The 25,467-nt window shown below is 49.0% G+C and overlaps 1 protein-coding gene across 1 annotated transcript; it reads right to left on the bottom strand.

Annotated features, from left to right (window-relative positions):
- Positions 1-2,830: 2,830 nt before the first annotated feature.
- Positions 2,831-25,195, bottom strand: ift57 (intraflagellar transport 57 homolog (Chlamydomonas)). Its single transcript, XM_034078249.2, has 12 exons — positions 24,999-25,195; positions 23,083-23,234; positions 19,670-19,844; positions 16,794-16,912; positions 14,776-14,866; positions 13,403-13,471; positions 13,200-13,322; positions 12,824-12,895; positions 11,418-11,549; positions 3,930-3,992; positions 3,469-3,535; positions 2,831-3,164 (listed from the first exon to the last, which is right to left on the bottom strand). The coding sequence occupies exons 2-12, from the start codon at positions 23,232-23,234 to the stop codon at positions 2,983-2,985; spliced, it is 1,245 nt and encodes a 414-aa protein (XP_033934140.1). The 5' UTR covers positions 24,999-25,195; the 3' UTR covers positions 2,831-2,982.
- Positions 25,196-25,467: the final 272 nt, after the last annotated feature.

The following is a 25,467-nucleotide window of genomic DNA, read 5'->3' on the forward strand; positions in this document are numbered from 1 at the left end:
AGCATTAGCCACCTTTAGCTTAGCGGTGCTGACGTGAAGTCATGTGACCGTGATGTAGTTCCTTTATAGCCCAACATTAGCCACCTTTAGCTTAGCGGTGGTGACGTGAAGTCATGTGACCGTGCTGTAGTTCCTTTATAGCCCAAGCATTAGCCACCTTTAGCTTAGCGGTGGTGACGTGAAGTCATGTGACCGTGATGTAGTTCCTTTATAGCCCAACATTAGCCACCTTTAGCTTAACGGTGGTGACGTGAATTCATGTGACCGTGCTGTAGTTCCTTTATAGCTCAACATTAGCCACCTTTAGCTTAGCGGTGGTGACGTGAAGTCATGTCACCGTGCTGTAGTTCCTTTATAGCTCAACATTAGCCTCCTTTAGCTTAGCGGTGGTGACGTGAAGTCATGTGACCGTGATGTAGTTCCTTTATAGCCCAACATTAGCCTCCTTTAGCTTAGCGGTGGTGACGTGAAGTCATGTGACCGTGCTGTAGTTCCTTCATAGCCCAACATTAGCCACCTTTAGCTTAGCGGTGGTGACGTGAAGTCATGTGATCGTGCTGTAGTTCCTTCATAGCCCAACATTAGCCACCTTTAGCTTAGCGGTGGTGACGTGAAGTCATGTGACCGTGCTGTAGTTCCTTTATAGCCCAACATTAGCCTCCTTTAGCTTAGCGGTGGAGACGTGAAGTCCTGTGACCATGCTGTAGTTCCTTTATAGCCCAACATTAGCCACCTTTAGCTTAGCGGTGGTGACGTGAAGTCATGTGACCGTGCTGTAGTTCCTTCATAGCCCAACATTAGCCTCCTTTAGCTTAGCGGTGGTGACGTGAAGTCATGTGACCGTGCTGTAGTTCCTTTATAGCCCAACATTAGCCACCTTTAGCTTAGCGGTGGTGACGTGAAGTCATGTGACCGTGCTGTAGTTCCTTTATAGCCCAACATTAGCCTCCTTTAGCTTAGCGGTGGTGACGTGAAGTCATGTGACCGTGCTGTAGTTCCTTTATAGCCCAACATTAGCCTCCTTTAGCTTAGCCGTGGTGACGTGAAGTCATGTGACCGTGCTGTAGTTCCTTTATAGCCCAACATTAGCCACCTTTAGCTTAGCGGTGGTGACGTGAAGTCATGTTACCTTTATTGTTCTTGCAATTTCGAAAATGTCATCGCAGGCCTGAAACTGAACTTGAGGCTAGAAATGCCTAATATCAAAATAAATGTTTTACATTTGTTCTCATGTATGAACATTTTTACAGACGGTCACATATTTCCACTTTCTCTGAACAGAAATAATCTGAGCTCTGATGGACAACACATTTCCTCTCCTCTCGCTCTAATTTACTAAATGGTAAATGGACTGAACTTATAGCGCTTTATCCAGTCTTTAAGAAAGCGCTTTACATACTACATGTCGTTCACCCATTCACACAGAGCAGTGTACCTTACTCTAGGAACTAACCTGCATACACATTCACACACCGTTGGCCATGCCATCGGGAGAAACTCAGGGTTAAGTATCTTGCCCAAGGATGCATCGACTGCATGGGCTGGGATCGAACCCACAACCTTCTGGTTGAAAGATGACCGCACTCCCTCACAGCCACAGTCGCCCCAAAATGCATTTTGCTAAACGCAGTGAATGTTGTTTGTTCCTACCTGCATGACTAAAGGGAACAGGTGTAACTGCATTCCAGGAAGAGTAGCTTTGTGTGAGCGGCAGGGTGTGTGATCTTTCATTTAGAGGTGCAGTGGTTATTCACAAAGCTATAAACATATCTGCAAACACACACGATGGGAAAAGGTGGAATGTTTGTAAATCCACCCCAAGAAGATTTATTAATTTGAACATTTCAACTTTATGTAGAAAATAGAAAAGCATCACCAAAGATGTTTTATAGAGAAGTAGATCACGACGTGACCAGCAGTGTTTCTGGCCTCTAGAAATTGTGCTGGCCACTTGCAACCGCCTTACACATTTCACTCAGACATCAATTATAAACAGCATTAGCATTTATTTGATATTCATACACACAAAAAATGCTATTCATAAAAATAGAAAACAGAAATAAATAGTGACAAGAGTTAAATGGACTCAAATAAACTCTGAATGTTGTTTGGAAAAATAAAAAAGGGTTTAGAAGGATCCAACATCATGAAACTCTCAGCTGAAGTGGTGAACCTAACAGAAGGGCCCAGGGTGGAGGTGAACCTAAGAGAAGGGCCCAGTGTGGAGGTGAACCTAAGAGAAGGGTCCAGAGTGGAGCTGTACCTAAGAGAAGGGGCCTTGGTGGAGGTGAACCTAAGAGAAGGGGCCTTGGTGGAGGTGAACCTAAGAGAAGGGGCCTTGGTGGAGGTGAACCTAAGAGAAGGGGCCTTGGTGGAGGTGAACCTAAGAGAAGGGGCCTTGGTGGAGGTGAACCTAAGAGAAGGTCCCAGCGTGGAGCTGTACCTAAGAGAAGGGCCCAGCATGGACTGTACCTAAAAGAATGGCTCAGCATGGAGGTGAACCTAAGAGAAGGGCCCTTAGTGGAGGTGTACCTAAGAGAATGGCCTTTGTTGGAGGTGAACCTAAGAGAAGGGCCTTTGTTGGAGGTGAACCTAAGAGAAGGTCCCAGCGTGGAGCTGTACCTAAGAGAAGGGCTCAGCATGGAGGTGAACCTAAGAGAAGGGCCCTTAGTGGAGGTGTACCTAAGAGAATGGCCTTTGTTGGAGGTGAACCTAAGAGAAGGGGCCTTGGTGGAGGTGAACCTAAGAGAAGGTCCCAGCGTGGAGCTGTACCTAAGAGAAGGGCCCAGCATGGAGCTGTACCTAAAAGAATGGCTCAGCATGGAGGTGACCCTAAGAGAAGGTCCCAGCGTGGAGCTGTACCTAAGAGAAGGGCCTTTGTTGGAGGTGAACCTAAGAGAAGGGGCCTTGGTGGAGGTGAACCCAAGAGAAGGGGCCTTGGTGGAGGTGAACCTAAGAGAAGGGGCCTTGGTGGAGGTGTGTCTAAGCGAAGGGCCCGGTTGCGGGCTCCGGGAGGTTGGTGGCGTTCATGTCTCGCGTCATGTTGGACTTCTCTTTGAGTTTTGCCTGCAGCAGCGTGTGCTCGACGACGCCGATCCTCACGTCCATCTGAATGATCTCCTGCTTCAGCTTCGTCAAACTCTGCTTGATCTTCACCACGGGAGCTGGAGGACGCAGAGGCAGAACCACGGTCAGTACCACACACACACACACACACACACACACACACACACACACACACACACACACACACACACACACACACACACACACACACACACACACACACACACACACACACACACACACACACACACACACACACACACACACACACACACACACACACACACACACACACACACACACACACACACACACACACACACACACACACACACACACACACACACACACACACACACACACACACACACACACAGAGAGAGATTCGGTGGTCAGCCTCACCCCCGTCAGACATGCTGCTTCCTTTCTCCTCCATCTCCTGCTTCACCTTCTCCAGCTCCTCGCTGATCTGAAACAGAAACACACCAAAGATACAAATAATTATGAGCTTCATCGGATCTCATTTCCCCGGCCGCGATGCTTCAAAGTGACATTTCCTGCCTACGATTCCTTCTTTTAAAACGTATTGTTTGAGTTATTCTCTCACATTCCCCTTTATCCAATAGTACTCCAATGTAGATTTATTCAAACAACATGTATCAGGTCTCAAATCCCAAAAATTCAACATGAGAATATGAAAAACTAAACGTATTGAAATCAAATCAATAATAACTGAGTACGTAAATAACGCAGATGATATATAAGGTCAATATTCCAATATAAATATCCACATCGGCCGATGATTCTCAACAGCACGAGGAGAGGTTAATCGGCCACTCTAAAGTCGTGGTGCGTTCACTGACCTCTGCCAGCACTCTGGTCCTCTCAGTGACTCCTCCGCTGGCCTGCTGGTAGCGCTCCTTCGCCTGGTGGAGAACACAGCTTAGTTCAGGTGATTTGTTTGTACCAGTGGGAAGACGGGAGGCGTGTGGCGCAGTGGGTTAGTGCCTTGGTGTTGGGACAGGTTCAAACCCCACTGCAGTCAGCATGTCGTTGTGTCCCTGAGACGCTTCACCCCAAAGTGACCACAGTGTTGAGTATGTGAGTCGCTTTGGAGAAAAGCGTCTAACACGTGACTTGTGATGTAATGGAAGACTTGGTTTGCAGTAAAACAACAAGCAAGTATCCATGGTGACACACGGACCACAGAGGATCCATCAGAAGGACACCCAGCCTTTAGGACAGGGGGGTCAAACTCAATTTCATCGCGGGCCACATTAACATTATGGCTGCACTCAAAGGGCCGGTTGTAACTTTAAGACTATATAAAAATACATATATAAATATTTAATATATATAAAATAACGTATTATATTACATGAATGCCTCTGAATTGGATTGTTATCGGATAGGGTAATGACTTCATAATTAACTACGTCTGAAAGTCTTTTCAGTGCGAACGTCACAAAACGATTTAAAAAGAAAAGCCGAATTCTGGAGAGAAAAAAAGAAGTGACATTTTGAGAAAAAGTCAAATTCTGAGAAAAATGCAACATTTGAGATGCATTGTGGGACATGTAGTTTATGGGCAACGTGCTTCTGTAAATCGGCGTGTAACCGTATAATAAACATATATTCTTTGCACGTTCTTGTGGGGCCACAGAAAATGAAGTGGCGGGCCGGATTTGGCCCCCGGGCCTTGAGTTTGACACCTCTGCTTTAGGACGTTAAAAACCACCAGAACAACATTTAAAAAAGACATAAATAAAAAAGGGCCCTCAGTTATCAAACAGATACATCTGAGTGAGAGTTCCTGCTCTTTAGGGACAGGTTACTAACCCAACCCATGACAGCGAAGAAAAACACAGAATGGACTCAACAAGTTCTGTGTTTTGTATTTCATGATTCTGTGTTCTTCATTTACTAAACGTTCAATACCTGACGAGGTCACAATGCAGTCGCTGAACTCAGAAGGTTAGTTGTGTGGGACTTGCCCCTCCATGTTGTGTCCCTCACGTTCTCCTCTTCCCTTTCTGTCGATGTGTTCCACGGGAGAGGAGAGTACGTTTTAATAACGACTGGTTTGTTATCCGTTGTCCGTCGGTGAATAAACGGTGATCGGCTCGACTGAGTGCCGGCTCCTCACCCATCAACCAAACGAAACACAACGCAGACACCGCTAGTCGACACCGGTTACAGGTGTGTGTGTGTGTGTGTGTGTGTGTGTGTGTGTGTGGCCGTGTTATCCGCATGCCTGACTCTCGCCTCCCAACACAAGTCCTTTATTCCCAGCTTGCTGAAGGGACACGGGCCCTGGAGGCCGAAAGAAGAGGTACAAAGATAACATAAAAACAAACCCAAAGAAGTGCCACAGACCTAAGAGCTTGGACAGACAGGGCGACCTGGAGAGACCTTGTCCGTGAGGGTGCTGCACTCTACACTGACGACCTCTGCCATGAGTCCACACCACCGCTACATTCCAGAGGTGGGACCAGGTCATGTGACTCGAGTCCACACCTCTGCTACATTCCAGAGGTGGGACCAGGTCATGTGACTCGAGTCCACACCTCCGCTACATTCCAGAGGTGGGACCAGGTCATGTGACTCGAGTCCACACCTCTGCTACATTCCAGAGGTGGGACCAGGTCATGTGACTCGAGTCCACACCTCTGCTACATTCCAGAGGTGGGACCAAGTCATGTGACTCGAGTCCACACCTCCGCTACATTCCAGAGGTGGGACCAGGTCATGTGACTCGAGTCCACACCTCCGCTACATTCCAGAGGTGGGACTAAGTCATGTGACTCGAGTCCACACCTCCGCTACATTCCAGAGGTGGGACCAGGTCATGTGACTCGAGTCCACACCTCCGCTACATTCCAGAGGTGGGACCAGGTCATGTGACTCGAGTCCACACCTCCGCTACATTCCAGAGGTGGGACCAGGTCATGTGACTCGAGTCCACACCTCTGCTACCTTCCAGAGGTGGGACCAGGTCATGTGACTCGAGTCCACACCTCCGCTACATTCCAGAGGTGGGACCAGGTCATGTGACTCGAGTCCACACCTCCGCTACATTCCAGAGGTGGGACCAGGTCATGTGACTCGAGTCCACACCTCCGCTACATTCCAGAGGTGGGACCAGGTCATGTGACTCGAGTCCACACCTCTGCTACATTCCAGAGGTGGGACCAGGTCATGTGACTCGAGTCCACACCTCCGCTACCTTCCAGAGGTGGGACCAGGTCATGTGACTCGAGTCCACACCTCCGCTACATTCCAGAGGTGGGACCAGGTCATGTGACTCGAGTCCACACCTCGGCTACATTCCAGAGGTGGGACCAGGTCATGTGACTCGAGTCCACACCTCCGCTACATTCCAGAGGTGGGACCAGGTCATGTGACTCGAGTCCACACCTCCGCTACCTTCCAGAGGTGGGACCAGGTCATGTGACTCGAGTCCACACCTCTGCTACATTCCAGAGGTGGGACCAAGTCATGTGACTCGAGTCCACACCTCTGCTACATTCCAGAGGTGGGACCAGGTCATGTGACTCGAGTCCACACCTCCGCTACATTCCAGAGGTGGGACCAGGTCATGTGACTCGAGTCCACACCTCCGCTACATTCCAGAGGTGGGACCAAGTCATGTGACTAGAGTCCACACCTCGGCTACATTCCAGAGGTGGGACCAGGTCATGTGACTCGAGTCCACACCTCCGCTACATTCCAGAGGTGGGACCAGGTCATGTGACTCGAGTCCACACCTCGGCTACATTCCAGAGGTGGGACCAAGTCATGTGACTAGAGTCCACACCTCGGCTACATTCCAGAGGTGGGACCAAGTCATGTGACTAGAGTCCACACCTCGGCTACATTCCAGAGGTGGGACCAAGTCATGTGACTCGAGTCCACACCTCCGCTACATTCCAGAGGTGGGACCAGGTCATGTGACTCGAGTCCACACCTCGGCTACATTCCAGAGGTGGGACCAGGTCATGTGACTCGAGTCCACACCTCTGCTACATTCCAGAGGTGGGACCAGGTCATGTGACTCGAGTCCACACCTCGGCTACATTCCAGAGGTGGGACCAAGTCATGTGACTAGAGTCCACACCTTGGCTACATTCCAGAGGTGGGACCAGGTCATGTGACTCGAGTCCACACCTCTGCTACATTCCAGAGGTGGGACCAGGTCATGTGACTCGAGTCCACACCTCGGCTACATTCCAGAGGTGGGACCAAGTCATGTGACTCGAGTCCACACCTCCGCTACATTCCAGAGGTGGGACCAAGTCATGTGACTCGAGTCCACACCTCGGCTACATTCCAGAGGTGGGACCAGGTCATGTGACTCGAGTCCACACCTCGGCTACATTCCAGAGGTGGGACCAAGTCATGTGACTCGAGTCCACACCTCCGCTACATTCCAGAGGTGGGACCAAGTCATGTGACTTGAGTCCACACCTCGGCTACATTCCAGAGGTGGGACCAAGTCATGTGACTCGAGTCCACACCTCCGCTACCTTCCAGAGGTGGGACCAGGTCATGTGACTCGAGTCCACACCTCCGCTACATTCCAGAGGTGGGACCAGGTCATGTGACTCGAGTCCACACCTCCGCTACATTCCAGAGGTGGGACCAGGTCATGTGACTCGAGTCCACACCTCCGCTACATTCCAGAGGTGGGACCAGGTCATGTGACTCGAGTCCACACCTCCGCTACCTTCCAGAGGTGGGACCAGGTCATGTGACTCGAGTCCACACCTCCGCTACATTCCAGAGGTGGGACCAGGTCATGTGACTCGAGTCCACACCTCCGCTACATTCCAGAGGTGGGACCAGGTCATGTGACTCGAGTCCACACCTCCGCTACATTCCAGAGGTGGGACCAGGTCATGTGACTCGAGTCCACACCTCGGCTACCTTCCAGAGGTGGGACCAGGTCATGTGACTCGAGTCCACACCTCTGCTACATTCCAGAGGTGGGACCAAGTCATGTGACTCGAGTCCACACCTCTGCTACATTCCAGAGGTGGGACCAGGTCATGTGACTCGAGTCCACACCTCCGCTACATTTCAGAGGTGGGACCAGGTCATGTGACTCGAGTCCACACCTCGGCTACATTCCAGAGGTGGGACCAAGTCATGTGACTAGAGTCCACACCTCGGCTACATTCCAGAGGTGGGACCAAGTCATGTGACTCGAGTCCACACCTCTGCTACATTCCAGAGGTGGGACCAGGTCATGTGACTCGAGTCCACACCTCGGCTACATTCCAGAGGTGGGACCAGGTCATGTGACTCGAGTCCACACCTCTGCTACATTCCAGAGGTGGGACCAGGTCATGTGACTCGAGTCCACACCTCGGCTACATTCCAGAGGTGGGACCAGGTCATGTGACTCGAGTCCACACCTCCGCTACATTCCAGAGGTGGGACCAGGTCATGTGACTCGAGTCCACACCTCTGCTACATTCCAGAGGTGGGACCAGGTCATGTGACTCGAGTCCACACCTCGGCTACATTCCAGAGGTGGGACCAAGTCATGTGACTCGAGTCCACACCTCCGCTACATTCCAGAGGTGGGACCAAGTCATGTGACTCGAGTCCACACCTCGGCTACATTCCAGAGGTGGGACCAAGTCATGTGACTCGAGTCCACACCTCGGCTACATTCCAGAGGTGGGACCAGGTCATGTGACTCGAGTCCACACCTCCGCTACATTCCAGAGGTGGGACCAAGTCATGTGACTCGAGTCCACACCTCGGCTACATTCCAGAGGTGGGACCAAGTCATGTGACTCGAGTCCACACCTCTGCTACCTTCCAGAGGTGGGACCAGGTCATGTGACTCGAGTCCACACCTCTGCTACATTCCAGAGGTGGGACCAGGTCATGTGACTCGAGTCCACACCTCGGCTACATTCCAGAGGTGGGACCAGGTCATGTGACTAGAGTCCACACCTCGGCTACATTCCAGAGGTGGGACCAAGTCATGTGACTCGAGTCCACACCTCTGCTACCTTCCAGAGGTGGGACCAGGTCATGTGACTCGAGTCCACACCTCTGCTACATTCCCATGTCCACATTGCACAAGAGTAATCAGGTCCAGAATCGGCCTCTACGCCTGAAGACCCACACGGACGGAGGAGGACAGTCATACTCGACTACGAGTAGGGTTGGGTACCGAGAACCGGTTCCGAAACCCAACATTTCGATTCCAACGGCATCATTTAGAAATGTGAATTTCGGTTCCGCTTTTCGATGCCTGAGGAAATGTTTCTCGCCGCCCTCCGTAGCCTACTGCGTGACTGCAGCGGGGCGGGAAATGTAGCGTTGTACCTACACTTCCTACAGTGTAACCATGTTCGCCTAGGGCGCCAGATCTGTGGAGGCGCCGCGCTGACAGCTCTGGGAGGGAAAAAATGTTTTGACCGTTGGTGCTCATCCTAATTTTCGGCCTTGATGTAACAACATTCATAATTAAGTAAACGTAACACCCTTTTCATCCCGGCTACAGGTTTCATTTGCCCTGTACGATGGGCGCTGCAAGTGATGAAAATGGGGGATGTTGGTTTATCTGGCGCCCGCAGCTCACAGCCAACGAGCGCGTGAGCGAGGGAGAAAGGGAGGGTGCACTGGAACCGGCGCTGTTGTTATTAGCATCTGGTGCTAGCTGCTCTAACGGAAGAAGAAGATGTTTCTACAATGATGTGGAGGGAGAGTCCTCTCCAGTCAGACTGAGGCTGATAACTTCAGCTCAGTGAGGTAAAGGACTCTCTGAGATGTGGAGGAGAGTCCTCTCCAGTCAGACTGAGGCTGATAACTTCAGCTCAGTGAGGTAAAGGACTCTCTGAGAGGTGGAGGAGAGTCCTCTCCAGTCAGACTGAGGCTGATAGCTTCAGCTCAGTGAGGTAAAGGACTCTCTGAGAGGTGGAGGAGAGTCCTCTCCAGTCAGACTGAGGCTGATAGCTTCAGCTCAGTGAGGTAAAGGACTCTCTGAGAGGTGGAGGAGAGTCCTCTCCAGTCAGACTGAGAGGCTGATAACTACAGCTCAGTGAGGTAAAGGACTCTCAGAGAGGTGGAGGAGAGTCCTCTCCAGTCAGACTGAGGCTGATAACTTCAGCTCAGTGAGGTGAAGGACTCTCTGAGAGGTGGAGGAGAGTCCTCTCCAGTCAGACTGAGGCTGATAGCTACAGCTCAGTGAGGTAAAGGACTCTCTGAGAGGTGGGGGAGAGTCCTCTCCAGTCAGACTGAGGCTGATAGCTACAGCTCAGTGAGGTAAAGGACTCTCTGAGAGGTGGAGGAGAGTCCTCTCCAGTCAGACTGAGGCTGATAGCTACAGCTCAGTGAGGTAAAGGACTCTCAGAGAGGTGGAGGAGAGTCCTCTCCAGTCAGACTGAGGCTGATAGCTACAGCTCAGTGAGGTAAAGGACTCTCTGAGAGGTGGAGGAGAGTCCTCTCCAGTCAGACTGAGGCTGATAGCTACAGCTCAGTGAGGTAAAGGACTCTCAGAGAGGTGGAGGAGAGTCCTCTCCAGTCAGACTGAGGCTGATAGCTACAGCTCAGTGAGGTAAAGGACTCTGAGTGTTTAGATAGTTCACTTTAGTCTAAGTTATCTCAGTGGGTCTCAAACGTTTTGATCACAATTTATGTAAACACATATTTCACTCCTTTATAACTATTGGGATAAAACAGGTTTGAAATCATTCCAGTGTAAACTATAGGACAGTAAACCAGACATATCGTTTAAACTGGAGAGATACAAACATATGCATAAATAAAATAGTAAAATAAGATATGAATGAACAACAAACATAAAATAGGTTGCATGTACTTGTTATTGGCTATGGGTTACTGGTTATGCTCACACACTTATTTAATTATTAAAATGTAAACCGATCTTTTTCAGATAGATCTAGTCTCTAGTCATTCTGCTCAAAGTGCACCAGATTGAAGCATTTTACTTACGGTATGCCTGAGAGGCAGAGATGCTTGTTTTTCTCAACAAGAACTGTTTTTAAATGGGGGGGGGGTCCTTTAAAAGTTGCACTGTTGTAGCTTCAGTGGTTCAGGTCAGTTGCATAGCAGTGAATATAAACTGGTTCATGTGGATATTACTGTAAACTAACCTGTGGAAAAGTTTCTCGAATAAATTTAATTTTTTTTGGTGGAAGAAGCATGTATCATTAGTTTACCCCTCAAAGAACCGGAATCGAAAAGTAGAATCGGAATCAGAGTCGTGGAAATTCAAACGATACCCAACCCTAACTACGAGTGACCGCCGATGGGGTGTGTGTGTGTGTGTGTGTGTGTGTGTGTGTGTGTGTGTGTGTGTGTGTGTGTACCTGGCTGAGTCTGGCCTGGGCGCCGCGGTACTCCTGGATCAGGCTCTCCAGCTGGTTGTTGATGTATTTCTCTCGGCTGCTCACCTTCTCCAGAGTCTTGCCGACGTCTTCCTGCAGTCTGTCCAGGTAGCTCTGCAGAGGACGGGGACACGATGGAGGTCACGAAGGACGCTCAAAGGGGCTCAGATAACACGTCGGGAAACTTCTGAGACAAAATGTACTCGTGTTGATGTCGGAGGGGAAGTGGGGAAGTTTTTAGTTAACGTTTCTAGCCTATTCACCTGTAGCGGGTACAATGTTACAATCCAGATCTTTAAAGGCAGTTTTTCCTCCTCTCACACACACCAGACTCTACACACTCATTCCCCTCTGCATCCTGGAGCTGTTCACAGCATGCACACACCCGTCTACACACGCCCGTCTACACACGCCCGTCTACACACGCCCGTCTACACACGCCCGCCTACACACGCCCGCCTACACATGCCCGACTACACACGCCCGTCTACACACACCCGTCTACACACACCCGTCTACACACGCCCGTCTACACACGCCCGTCTACACACGCCCGTCTACACACGCCCGTCTACACACACCCGTCTACACACACCCGTCTACACACGCCCGTCTACACACGCCCGTCTACACACGCCCGTCTACACACGCCCGTCTACACACACCCGCCTACACACGCCCGTCTACACACGCCCGTCTACACACGCCCGTCTACACACGCCCGTCTACACACGCCCGTCTACACACGCCCGTCTACACACACCCGTCTACACACACCCGTCTACACACGCCCGTCTACACACGCCCGTCTACACACGCCCGTCTACACACGCCCGTCTACACACACCCGTCTACACACACCCGTCTATACACACCCATCTACACACACTATCACTAAAAACATGTGTTTATGGACTGATGCAAAGAGATATCCAACATGTCAACCAGAATATGAACCTGTTTTAATCCAACGTCCACACTTCTGTCAGCACGAATTTAATAAGAAAATGCCTCATTTGCATATTTAAACTGAACATCAGAGAAAACGTGTAATACAAAAAAGTGTTATCTTAGTGTCAGTAATACACCTGGGAAGTTTCATGGTGATATCTGCTAGTGAAATATTTTACCCTATGCAGTACTAAGTGTCTTATTGAGTCTCACAGGAAGTAGTATGCTGTCATATCAGGTGTGTGTGTGTGTGTGTGTGTGTGTGTGTGTGTGTGTGTGTGTGTGTGTGTGTGTGTGTGTGTGTGTGTGTGTGGCAGAGGCTCATGTAGTGCAGAAGTTATTGGATGCCGAAGGTCAGACATTAAAATGATGAACAGCAGGTGGCGCCACAGACAGTTAAGAATACTCGTATTATTGCAGCAGGTCATTGAACGCACCGTGGCTTCTTTGAGCGAGGACTTGATCCCGTCTCTGTGCTGATGCATCTGCTCCACGTGGATCCTCCAGTCCTACACACACACACACACACACACACACACACACACACACACACACACACACACACACACACACACACACACAACACACACACACAACACACACACACACACACACACACACACACACACACACACACACACACACACACACACACACACACACACACACACACACACACACACACACACACACACACACACACACACACACACACACACACACACACACACACACACACACACACACACACACACACACACGGTGAGTCCGGCTCAGACAGCCACCTGTGCGATGCCCTCAGGCGAGCTGTACCTTGTTGTCGGTCCGGACGGTGACTTTGAGCTGCGGCAGGACTCTCTCCACCTCCAGGCTCCACTCCGCGGCGTCCACCGTGGCCTCCAGGATCTCCTCTGGCTTGGAGGACGCTTCTGCATCCTGTCAGAGGGGACAAACGCATCAGAACTCACATGTACAGCCCCGAAGGAGTCCTTGAATGCGTCTCCAGGTGAACTCACCGTGGGACAGGTGCGTAGCTTCAGAGCCTCGAGGTCCATCACGTTCTCCTCCTCGTCGTCAGGCTCCTCCTGGGACCAGACACACAACACATCCACTTCACAACACAATCAATACTTAGATTTATATACACCGAACTTGAATTGATTAACGACGGAAGAAAACGTATAACTTGAAAGGTCAAAAGTTGTAAATGTCCTCTTTAGAAAGCCAGTGAAGGAAGCCACGACAGCTTCAGTCTTTGACCACAAGAGGGCAGTGTGTGCAGGTCTAAGAGTTCTTCCTGGCCAGGAGAACTAGCTGTAACACAGTAACGGCCCGTCCACACGACAGCTGGGCGTGTCTGAAGCTCGACCAACAACCAATCACATGGATCTCCCGCCCCTGACACACAAGCAGCGGTTTGATTGGCTGGAGCTTGTCCTGGCATATGATTCGATTGGCTGACGCTTCCACCGAAAGCTTCAGAAGCTTCAAAAGTTGAACATTGCTCAACTTTTGCCGCCAGGAAAGCTCCGCTCCGCTTCCCACAATGCAGTTCGGCGAAAAGTGACGTCACCCCATTCAAAGTGATCGGTGAAGCTTTCAAGGCACGCCGCCGTGTGGACGGGCCGGAAGTCACACGGAGAAAAGCCCTGGATCAAAGGAAACTCATTTCCTCTCCAGGGTCTCTGCGGGAAGAAGTCACACGGCAAACCTCTCAAGTCCTTTTTAAGACCCTCTCCGTACACTTTAACACCTCATCGCCACTTGGAGTTCTAACTGGTTACCATGGCGACACACTTTACCTCACATTAATAATAATAATAATACATGGGACTTTTATAGCGCTTTTCATGGAACTCAAAGACGCTTTGACAGAGAATTAAGACTATACACAGTATTGATTGTCCTTCCTCCTGATCTTCCAACCGTTTGGACGCAGACTTGCATTTCCCCATAACGATGTTGCTTAGCAACCGGCGTAAACGGAGCTTCGCGCTATCGAGCAGTGAGCGTGCGATGTCCTGTTCGGATGACGTCAGACCCAACGGGATGCCATCAATAAACTACAGAATCACCCGACACGCCTCTCTCTCTGGACCAATCAGATACTCACTGAAACAAGCTACACCTCGGAGCATGCCCTTTAATGCTTCAGACCCCGCGACCCCCTGCTCGTCCTCATTGTGCATCTTTAAAAAAGGGGAAGCATCCAGATTACATTGATATCTGCCGCAGGTGACCAGCTCTCCTGATTTCCACGAGTCGCACGTTAAGCATCTGGCAGCGCGTTCCTCGTGACGCTGACGCACAGCCGTACTCGTAATAAAACAGGGCAGGTGGCTTCAAAGAGCGCTGCATGTTGCCAAGTCACTAAACCAGAGACACCTACGATCGTCTCCTCCTCCACTTTGCTGAGCGTGAGCTCCGCGTCGTCCTCGACCACCGACTCTTCTTCTGTGGTTTCTGCTGGGTAGTCTGGTCTGGATGGAGAGAGAGAGAGAAGGGACAGGAAGTGGAAAGACATGAGATGGTGCAGACCCTGTGGAGCCGTGTGTCGGGTCCCTTCTTGCTTATCGCATGCAGGAATAATACGAATAATAAAGTACTAATTGCGATTAGAATAGAATAGAATAGTTTCATGACATGAATGCTTCTCCCTTTCAGGGTGCCAATTATAATAATAGTGTATATTTATAATAATAGTAATGATATATATGCACAGAGTCACATGTCAGGTGTTAAGAGCAATGGTGGCTCATATTGCTATTTTCTGCACTAAGCATTGCATCAAACGAGACTCCACCGAGCATCCTTCAGAGGACACCAGACTTTAATGAAGTCCTTCTTTAACCAGCAGTACATCAACAGAGCTAACGGGGTTTTTAAACTTCAAACCTCCGTAGATCTCGTTCATGGAGTTGTGGGAAGCCCTATTGGGTTACAGGGGCGGCAGACATGTGCAATAAGGGAACAGTATATCATGTGTTTCTATTCCTCAAGTCTTTACTTTGTGTTGTGAAGCACTTTGAATTGTCGCGTGCTGAAGAGTGCTATGTAAATAACCCCCCCCTTCTCCTTGTCCTCGTGTTCTTCTGATGTGCGTCCAACCCAATGTTCATGAACTATCCAACAGCAGAAGGGGCGGTTGGTCGCAGAGGCTTAATGACAGAGGAACTAAAGGCGAGATAGCCGTCACACAAACAAGACACGACTGTGTGCTGGTGATTAGACCGAGCAAGCTTCGTCTCCTGCCCGAGGAGTTCACTTTTCATCTCAATCAGATCCCATGTGTCGTGATCCAGGATCAGACGAGTCGGCCACATGTTGTCCCTGGAGTTCAAAGCAATTCAGCATCAGCCGGATCCAGATTACGACTTTTCAAGACGAATATCAGTGCTTTAATCCGACCGAGCGCCATCTAGTGGACATGAAGAATACTACAAGGAAGACAAGAGACCACGTTGCAGAGACTTCTATTGTCCGCAATCACTTCTGAAAGGTGAGGACAGATGATGGGCTTTTTTTTTGTTGAAGATATTTTTAATTTAATCTAAATTACATTTGGGTGAAAACTAAACAGGCCACAAACGTGAGCAAAAATGAAAAATAAAATGTATTTTCCATGAAGGCTGAAAATTGTGTATTATTTCAGTTAATAAACTTTGCCATCTAATTCAAATTGAAACATATTTTAAAATAAATGGTACAGTACATGTCGCTCTGTAATCCACTGGGGACCCACCCCTCTGGTGAGATCAGGATAATCCAGTGTTTATCCCGTTGTCGGTTTGAAGATTTGATCCAGATTAAAGCTTGGATTGGATTTCCTGATCGGATATCAAAGTGATCCTAATCCTGTGTTTGGTTTTGAACTCCCCAAAATCCAAATCTGATTTGATCAGATAGGGATTAAACGCTTTGAACTCCTGGGCCCCGGTGACAGACTGACTGGGGATCAGCCGTTAGTTAACTCTATGAGATGTGGCCGTGTCTGGAGAATCCCAGCACAGCGCAGTAAGTCTGTTCACCTGTAGGAGAGAGGACGTGTGCCGCCGGTCGAAGCATCGAGGGAAACAAATGTATAACTTGAAAGACGTTGGAAATGTCCTCGTGAAGGAAGCCACGGCAACTTCAGTATTTGACCACAAGAGGGCAGTGCAGGCCTGTGAGCTAACCCGGCTCAGGTGAACAGACCCTGGATCAGATGAAACTAATGTCCTCACAGCGAACCTCTCTGTCTGTAACATTCAATTCGTGGAACCGCTTTCGATACGGCAGGTTGTGTTTCGATATCTGCCACAGGTGACCAGCTCTCCTTATTTCCACGAGTTGTACTTTAAGACTCTGACAGCTCGTCCAGTGAGAGGAAGGATGTGAGAATGTCAGAGGAGACGTGTGTGAGAGTACCTCCTGAAGGAGAAGCCCTTCCTCTTCAGAGCCTCCTCGGCCAGGCGGTCCAACACCAAGCACACGAACTCTCCTGACCCGGACTTCAGTTTGGAGGGCGGGAAGTCCACCTTCACACCCTGGAGGAGGACAGAGGAGGGAGCGAGGAGGCAGAGAGGAGTCAGAGAGGAGTGAGGAGTCAGAGAGGAGTCAGAGAGGAGCGAGGAGTCAGAGAGGAGTCAGAGAGGAGCGAGGAGTCAGAGAGCAGCGAGGAGTCAGAGAGGAGTCAGAGAGGAGCGAGGAGTCAGAGAGGAGTCAGAGAGGAGCGAGGAGTCAGAGAGCAGCGAGGAGTCAGAGAGGAGTCAGAGAGGAATCAGAGAGGAGTCAGAGAGGAGTCAGAGAGGAGCGAGGAGTCAGAGAGGAGTCAGAGAGGAGTCAGAGAGAGGAGTCAGAGAGGAGTCAGAGAGGAGTCAGAGAGGAATCAGAGAGGAGCCAGAGAGGAGTCAGAGAGGAGCCAGAGAGGAGCCAGAGAGGAGTCAGAGAGGAGTCAGAGAGGAGTCAGAGAGGAGCCAGAGAGGAGTCAGAGAGGAGCGAGCGAGGAGACAGAGGAGTCAGAGAGGAGCGAGCGAGGAGACAGAGAGGAGTCAGAGAGGAGTCAGAGAGGAGCCAGAGAGGAGTCAGAGAGGAGCGAGCGAGGAGACAGAGGAGTCAGAGAGGAGCCAGAGAGGAGCCAGAGAGGAGTCAGAGAGGAGTCAGAGAGGAGCCAGAGAGGAGTCAGAGAGGAGCGAGCGAGGAGACAGAGGAGTCAGAGAGGAGCGAGCGAGGAGACAGAGAGGAGTCAGAGAGGAGTCAGAGAGGAGTCAGAGAGGAGTCAGAGAGGAGTCAGAGAGGAGTCAGAGAGAGGAGTCAGAGAGGAGTCAGAGAGAGGAGTCAGAGAGGAGTCAGAGAGGAGTCAGAGAGGAATCAGAGAGGAGCCAGAGAGGAGCCAGAGAGGAGCCAGAGAGGAGTCAGAGAGGAGTCAGAGAGGAGTCAGCGAGGAGTCAGCGAGGAGTCAGAGAGGAGTCAGAGAGGAGTCAGAGAGGAGCCAGAGAGGAGTCAGAGAGAGGAGTCAGAGAGGAGTCAGCGAGGAGACAGAGAGGAGTCAGAGAGGAGACAGAGAGGAGTCAGAGAGGAGTCAGAGAGGAGCGAGCGAGGAGTCAGAGAGGAGCCAGAGAGGAGCCAGAGAGAAGTCAGAGAGGAGCGAGGAGTCAGAGAGGAGTCAGAGATGAGCGAGGAGTCAGAGAGGAGTCAGAGAGGAGTCAGAGAGGAGTCAGAGAGCAGCGAGGAGTCAGAGAGGAGTCAGAGATGAGCGAGGAGTCAGAGAGGAGTCAGAGAGGAGCGAGGAGTCAGAGAGGAGTCAGAGAGGAGCCAGAGAGGAGTCAGAGAGGAGCCAGAGAGGAACGAGGAGCCAGAGAGGAGTCAGAGAGGAGCCAGAGAGGAGTCAGAGAGGAGTCAGAGAGGAGTCAGCGAGGAGTCAGTGAGGAGTCAGAGAGGAGTCAGAGAGGAGTCAGAGAGGAGTCAGAGAGGAGCGAGCGAGGAGACAGAGAGGAGTCAGAGAGGAGTCAGAGAGGAGTCAGAGAGGAGTCAGCGAGGAGACAGAGAGGAGTCAGAGAGAAGTCAGAGAGGAGCGAGCGAGGAGCGAGGAGTCAGAGAGGAGTCAGAGAGGAGTCAGAGAGGAGTCAGAGAGGAGTCAGAGAGAAGTCAGAGAGGAGCGAGCGAGGAGTCAGAGAGGAGTCAGAGAGGAGTCTGAGAGGAGCGAGGAGTCAGCGAGGAGTCAGAGAGGAGTCAGAGAGGAGTCAGCGAGGAGTCAGCGAGGAGTCAGAGAGGAGCGAGGAGTCAGAGAGGAGTCAGAGAGGAGCGAGGAGTCACAGAGGAGTCAGAGAGGAGCGAGGAGTCAGAGGAGCGAGGAGTCAGCGAGGAGTCAGAGAGGAGCGAGGAGTCAGCGAGGAGTCAGAGAGGAGCGAGGAGTCAGCGAGGAGTCAGAGAGGAGTCAGAGAGGAGTCAGCGAGGAGTCAGCGAGGAGTCAGAGAGGAGCGAGGAGTCAGCGAGGAGTCAGAGAGGAGCGAGGAGTCAGCGAGGAGTCAGAGAGGAGCCAGAGAGGAGTCTGAGGGGAGCGAGGAGTCAGCGAGGAGTCAGAGAGGAGTCAGAGAGGAGTCAGCGAGGAGCCAGAGAGGAGTCTGAGGGGAGTCAGAGAGGAGTCAGAGAGGAGTCAGAGAGGAGTCAGAGAGGAGTCTGAGGGGAGTCAGAGAGGAGTCAGAGAGGAGTCTGAGGGGAGGTGTCTGTGCGTCCACGTGCTTCTGTAACCTCCTCTCTACGTGCGGCAGCCTTTCCCCTTGCTGCTGAACTCCAACACAGAGACATGTTGTAGTTTATAGCATAAAATAAATATGTAGTTTGACTGAAACACATTCCTATAAATACGGACGCCAGAGAAACTGCTTATGCTGCGGTGGTCTGCCCATAAACTACATGTCCCACAATGCATCTCAAATATGACTTTTTTCATAGAATTCCTTTTTCTCAGAATTAGATTTTTATTTCAAAATGTCACTTCTATTTATTTCTTCTCCAGAATTTGGCTTTTCTTTTTAAATCATTTTGGGACATACGCACTGAAGAGACTTGCCCTCGACTTCTGCTTTCAGGCGTAGTTAATCATGAAGTTATTACCCTATCCGATGATAATCCAATGCAGAGGCAATGATGTACTATTATACATTTATTTTATATATATGATATATTTATATATGTATTTTTATATAGTCTTAAAGTTACAACCGGCCCTTTGAGTGCAGCCATAATGCTGATGTGGCCTTGCTCTGAAACCTCTCGCTCTCTCTCGGGACAGCGTGACTCACGAAGGCCCGCAGCTCGGACAGGATGTTGGACACGGTGGCGTTCGGCTCGTCGTGCTCCTGCGGCGCCGTGAAGGGCCGCCCCGCCTCGTTGATGAGCCAGGCGGCGATGACAGTGAACAGGAAGAACTGCTCGCCCGGGTTCACCGCCAGGAACGGGCTGGAGACGAAGTAGTGTCTGAAACAGAGAGGGGAGGTTTCCTCGTCAGCTGTTAGCGACTCTGGATCTTAGAGACTCTGGATCCTAATGACTCTGGATCCTAATGACTCTGGATCTTAGTGACTCTGGATCTCAGTGACTCTGGATCTTAATGACTCTGGATCTTAGTGACTCTGGATCTTAGTGACTCTGGATCTTAATGACTCTGGATCTCAGTGACTCTGGTTCTTAGTGACTCTGGATCTTAGTGACTCTGGATCTTAGTGACTCTGGATCTCAGTGACTCTGGATCTCAGTGACTCTGGATCTCAGTGACTCTGGATCTTAGTGACTCTGGATCTCAGTGACTCTGGATCTCAGTGACTCTGGATCTTAGTGACTCTGGATCTTAATGACTCTGGATCTCAGTGACTCTGGATCTTAATGACTCTGGATCTTAGTGACTCTGGATCTTAGTGACTCTGGATCTTAATGACTCTGGATCCTAATGACTCTGGATCTCAGTGACTCTGGATCTTAATGACTCTGGATCTTAGTGACTCTGGATATTAATGACTCTGGATCTTAGTGACTCTGGATCTTAGTGACTCTGGATCTCAGTGACTCTGGATCTTAGTGACTCTGGATCTTAATGACTCTGGATCTCAGTGACTCTGGACCTTAATGACTCTGGATCTTAGTGACTCTGGATCTTAGTGACTCTGGATCCTAATGACTCTCTTAGTGACTCTGGATCTGAATGACTCTGGATCTTAATGACTCTGGATCTTAATGACTCTGGATCTCAGTGACTCTGGATCTCAGTGACTCTGGATCTCAGTGACTCTGGATCTTAGTGACTCTGGATCTCAGTGACTCTGGATCTTAATGACTCTGGATCTTAATGACTCTGGATCTCAGTGACCCTGGATCTCAGTGACTCTGGATCCTAATGACTCTGGATCTTAGTGACTCTGGATCTCAGTGACTCTGGATCTTAATGACTCTGGATCTTAGTGACTCTGGATCTTAGTGACTCTGGATCTCAGTGACTCTGGATCTTAATGACTCTGGATCTCAGTGACTCTGGTTCTTAGTGACTCTGGATCTTAGTGACTCTGGATCTCAGTGACTCTGGATCTCAGTGACTCTGGATCTCAGTGACTCTGGATCTTAGTGACTCTGGATCTCAGTGACTCTGGATCTTAGTGACTCTGGATCTTAATGACTCTGGATCTCAGTGACTCTGGATCTCAATGACTCTGGATCTTAGTGACTCTGGATCTTAGTGACTCTGGATCTTAATGACTCTGGATCCTAATGACTCTGGATCTCAGTGACTCTGGATCTTAATGACTCTGGATCTTAGTGACTCTGGATATTAATGACTCTGGATCTTAGTGACTCTGGATCTTAGTGACTCTGGATCTCAGTGACTCTGGATCTTAGTGACTCTGGATCTTAATGACTCTGGATCTCAGTGACTCTGGACCTTAATGACTCTGGATCTTAGTGACTCTGGATCTTAGTGACTCTGGATCCTAATGACTCTCTTAGTGACTCTGGATCTGAATGACTCTGGATCTTAATGACTCTGGATCTTAATGACTCTGGATCTCAGTGACTCTGGATCTCAGTGACTCTGGATCTCAGTGACTCTGGATCTTAGTGACTCTGGATCTCAGTGACTCTGGATCTTAATGACTCTGGATCTTAATGACTCTGGATCTCAGTGACCCTGGATCTCAGTGACTCTGGATCTTAATGACTCTGGATCTTAGTGACTCTGGATCTTAGTGACTCTGGATCTTAATGACTCTGGATCCTAATGACTCTGGATCTCAGTGACTCTGGATCTCAGTGACTCTGGATCTTAATGACTCTGGATCTTAATGACTCTGGATCTCAGTGACTCTGGATCTCAGTGACTCTGGATCTTAATGACTCTGGATCTTAGTGACTCTGGATCTTAATGACTCTGGATCTTAATGACTCTGGATCCTAATGACTCTGGATCTCAGTGACTCTGGATCTTAATGACTCTGGATCTTAGTGACTCTGGATCTTAGTGACTCTGGATCTTAGTGACTCTGGATCCTAATGACTCTCTTAGTGACTCTGGATCTTAATGACTCTGGATCTTAATGACTCTGGATCTCAGTGACTCTGGATCTCAGTGACTCTGGATCTGAATGACTCTGGATCTCAATGACTCTGGATCTTAGTGACTCTGGATCTTAATGACTCTGGATCTTAATGACTCTGGATCTTAGTGACTCTGGATCCTAATGACTCTCTTAGTGACTCTGGATCTTAATGACTCTGGATCTTAATGACTCTGGATCTCAGTGACTCTGGATCTCAGTGACTCTGGATCTGAATGACTCTGGATCTTAATGACTCTGGATCTTAATGACTCTGGATCTCAGTGACTCTGGATCTCAGTGACTCTGGATCTCAGTGACTCTGGATCTTAGTGACTCTGGATCTTAATGACTCTGGATCTTAATGACTCTGGATCTCAGTGACTCTGGACCTTAATGACTCTGGATCTTAGTGACTCTGGATCTTAATGACTCTGGATCTCAGTGACTCTGGATCTCAGTGACTCTGGATCTCAGTGACTCTGGATCTTAGTGACTCTGGATCTTAATGACTCTGGATCTCAGTGACTCTGGACCTTAATGACTCTGGATCTTAGTGACTCTGGATCTTAGTGACTCTGGATCCTAATGACTCTCTTAGTGACTCTGGATCTGAATGACTCTGGATCTTAATGACTCTGGATCTTAATGACTCTGGATCTCAGTGACTCTGGATCTCAGTGACTCTGGATCTCAGTGACTCTGGATCTTAGTGACTCTGGATCTTAATGACTCTGGATCTCAGTGACTCTGGACCTTAATGACTCTGGATCTTAGTGACTCTGGATCTTAATGACTCTGGATCTCAGTGACTCTGGATCTCAGTGACTCTGGATCTCAGTGACTCTGGATCTCAGTGACTCTGGATCTCAGTGACTCTGGATCTCAGTGACTCTGGATCTCAGTGACTCTGGATCTTAGTGACTCTGGATCTCAGTGACTCTGGACCCATGTGGGTCGTCTTCAGGGGGGAACATTACGTTGTTACAGCAAAGAGACAGAAAATAAAACACTATCAGATAAAGGGCATGCTCATTCATTATTACTATTTACAAAAGTAAACGGCAGTATTTATGAAATAAATCAAGCGTAATAATAATAATAATAATAATAGATGTGCAGTAGTTTCTCACCGGGACAGATTCTTCATGTTGTGTTTGGCCAGGATCTCCTCCTCATAGTTCAACACCTTTAACTTCTCCAGCAGAGACTCCATCACCACGAAGACCTGGTGAGCCGCTCCGGGGCCGCCATCTTCCTCGCCTCGCCTGCCCTCCTCCGCCATCTTCATTCAGAGGAGGGACAAGTACTCAGGTCAGGCACTTGAGTTACAGCAGAAGTACTCAGGTCAGGTACTTGAGTTACAGCAGAAGTACTCAGGTCAGGTACTTGAGTTACAGCAGAAGTACTCAGGTCAGGCACTTGGGTTACAGCAGAAGTACTCAGGTCAGGTACTTGAGTTACAGCAGAAGTACTCGGGTCAGGTACTTGAGTTACAGCAGAAGTACTCGGGTCAGGTACTTGAGTTACAGCAGAAGTACTCGGGTCAGGTACTTGAGTTACAGCAGAAGTACTCGGGTCAGGTACTTGAGTTACAGCAGAAGTACTCGGGTCAGGTACTTGAGTTACAGCAGAAGTACTCGGGTCAGGTACTTGAGTTACAGCAGAAGTACTCGGGTCAGGTACTTGAGTTACAGCAGAAGTACTCAGGTCAGGTACTTGAGTTACAGCAGAAGTACTCAGGTCAGGTACTTGAGTTACAGCAGAAGTACTCAGGTCAGGTACTTGAGTTACAGCAGAAGTACTCGGGTCAGGTACTTGAGTTACAGCAGAAGTACTCAGGTCAGGTACTTGAGTTACAGCAGAAGTACTCGGGTCAGGTACTTGAGTTACAGCAGAAGTACTCGGGTCAGGTACTTGAGTTACTTGAGTTACAGCAGAAGTACTCAGGTCAGGTACTTGAGTTACAGCAGAAGTACTCAGGTCAGGTACTTGAGTTACAGCAGAAGTACTCAGGTCAGGTACTTGAGTTACAGCAGAAGTACTCAGGTCAGGTACTTGAGTTACAGCAGAAGTACTCAGGTCAGGTACTTGAGTTACAGCAGAAGTACTCAGGTCAGGTACTTGAGTTACAGCAGAAGTACTCAGGTCAGGTACTTGAGTTACAGCAGAAGTACTCAGGTCAGGTACTTGAGTTACAGCAGAAGTACTCAGGTCAGGTACTTGAGTTACAGCAGAAGTACTCAGGTCAGGTACTTGAGTAGAAGTACCAAAAGTACTGCATTCAAAATGTCCCTCAAGTGAAAGTAGAAAGTATTCTCATCAGAATATAGTGAAAGACAGTGAAAGTAGTCGTTGTGCAGATTGGTCCATTTCAGAATAATATATATGATATGTTTTATAATGATTGATCTTGAAAGTGTTCTCAAAGCTGGTGAAGGTGCAGCTAGTCTGAAGTACTTTGTAGACTGCAGGGTAGCTGGTGAAGGTGCAGCTAGTCTGAAGTACTTTGTAGACTGCAGGGTAGCTGGTGAAGGAGCAGCTAGTCTGAAGTACTTTGTAGACTGCAGGGTAGCTGGTGAAGGTGCAGCTAGTCTGAAGTACTCTGTAGACTGCAGGGTAGCTGGTGAAGGAGCAGCTAGTCTGAAGTACTTTGTAGACTGCAGGGTAGCTGGTGAAGGTGCAGCTAGTCTGAAGTACTTTGTAGACTGCAGGGTAGCTGGTGGATTTACTCCAGGTGGAACTAAAGTCTGATTCAACACTTGATTATATTCCACATCATTCATCCAGATCTGAGAAGTAACTAAAGGGATTAAATACGTAGTGGAGGAAAAGTACACCATTTACCTCTGAACTGTAGTGGAGTACAAGTACAAGTACCTCAAAATGGTACTTAAATAGAGTACTTGAGTAAAAGTACTTCGTTACTTTGCTCCTCTGTTAGCAGCTGCCACTAACTGTTGAATCAACACAACAACAAATCGTGTCTATAGCCTCCTTTAACTGATTAGCATGGGTTAGCTGTTAGCTGTTAGCCGGGGTTGTTTACCTTTTATCTCCGTTGTCAGGCAACCGATAAACAAGTTAAATGCTTAGTTTCCGGCATGTCGTTTACCACAGTCAGCTTCGTTATCAAATTAAGTCATATCTACAAGTCAGAAACTTAACAAATCTGTTTTAAATTCATCATTTAAATCTTCTAAACACCACTAGCGTTTTCTGATGTGATGAAGATATTTCAGCGGCTTCCGGTGGCCTTCAGAATAAGAGTTTCTCAGTTGTTGCGTGGCTTTCAAAATAAAAGCTCATCAACGATATTATTCAAATTCATTTATCAATTATCAATTTTTATTTAGTGACAAAGGTCAGAAGAGAGTAGACAATTGCTAAAAATTAAATACTGTGCATTATTTATATTCTGATTATAAAATGAATACTGTATAGATACACACACACACACACGCACACACACACACACACACACACACACACACACACACACACACACACACACACAC

The sequence above is a fragment of the Pseudochaenichthys georgianus genome, unplaced genomic scaffold (genome assembly GCF_902827115.2).
Source record: "Pseudochaenichthys georgianus unplaced genomic scaffold, fPseGeo1.2 scaffold_396_arrow_ctg1, whole genome shotgun sequence".
In the NCBI taxonomy this organism is placed as follows: Eukaryota; Metazoa; Chordata; class Actinopteri; order Perciformes; family Channichthyidae; genus Pseudochaenichthys; species Pseudochaenichthys georgianus.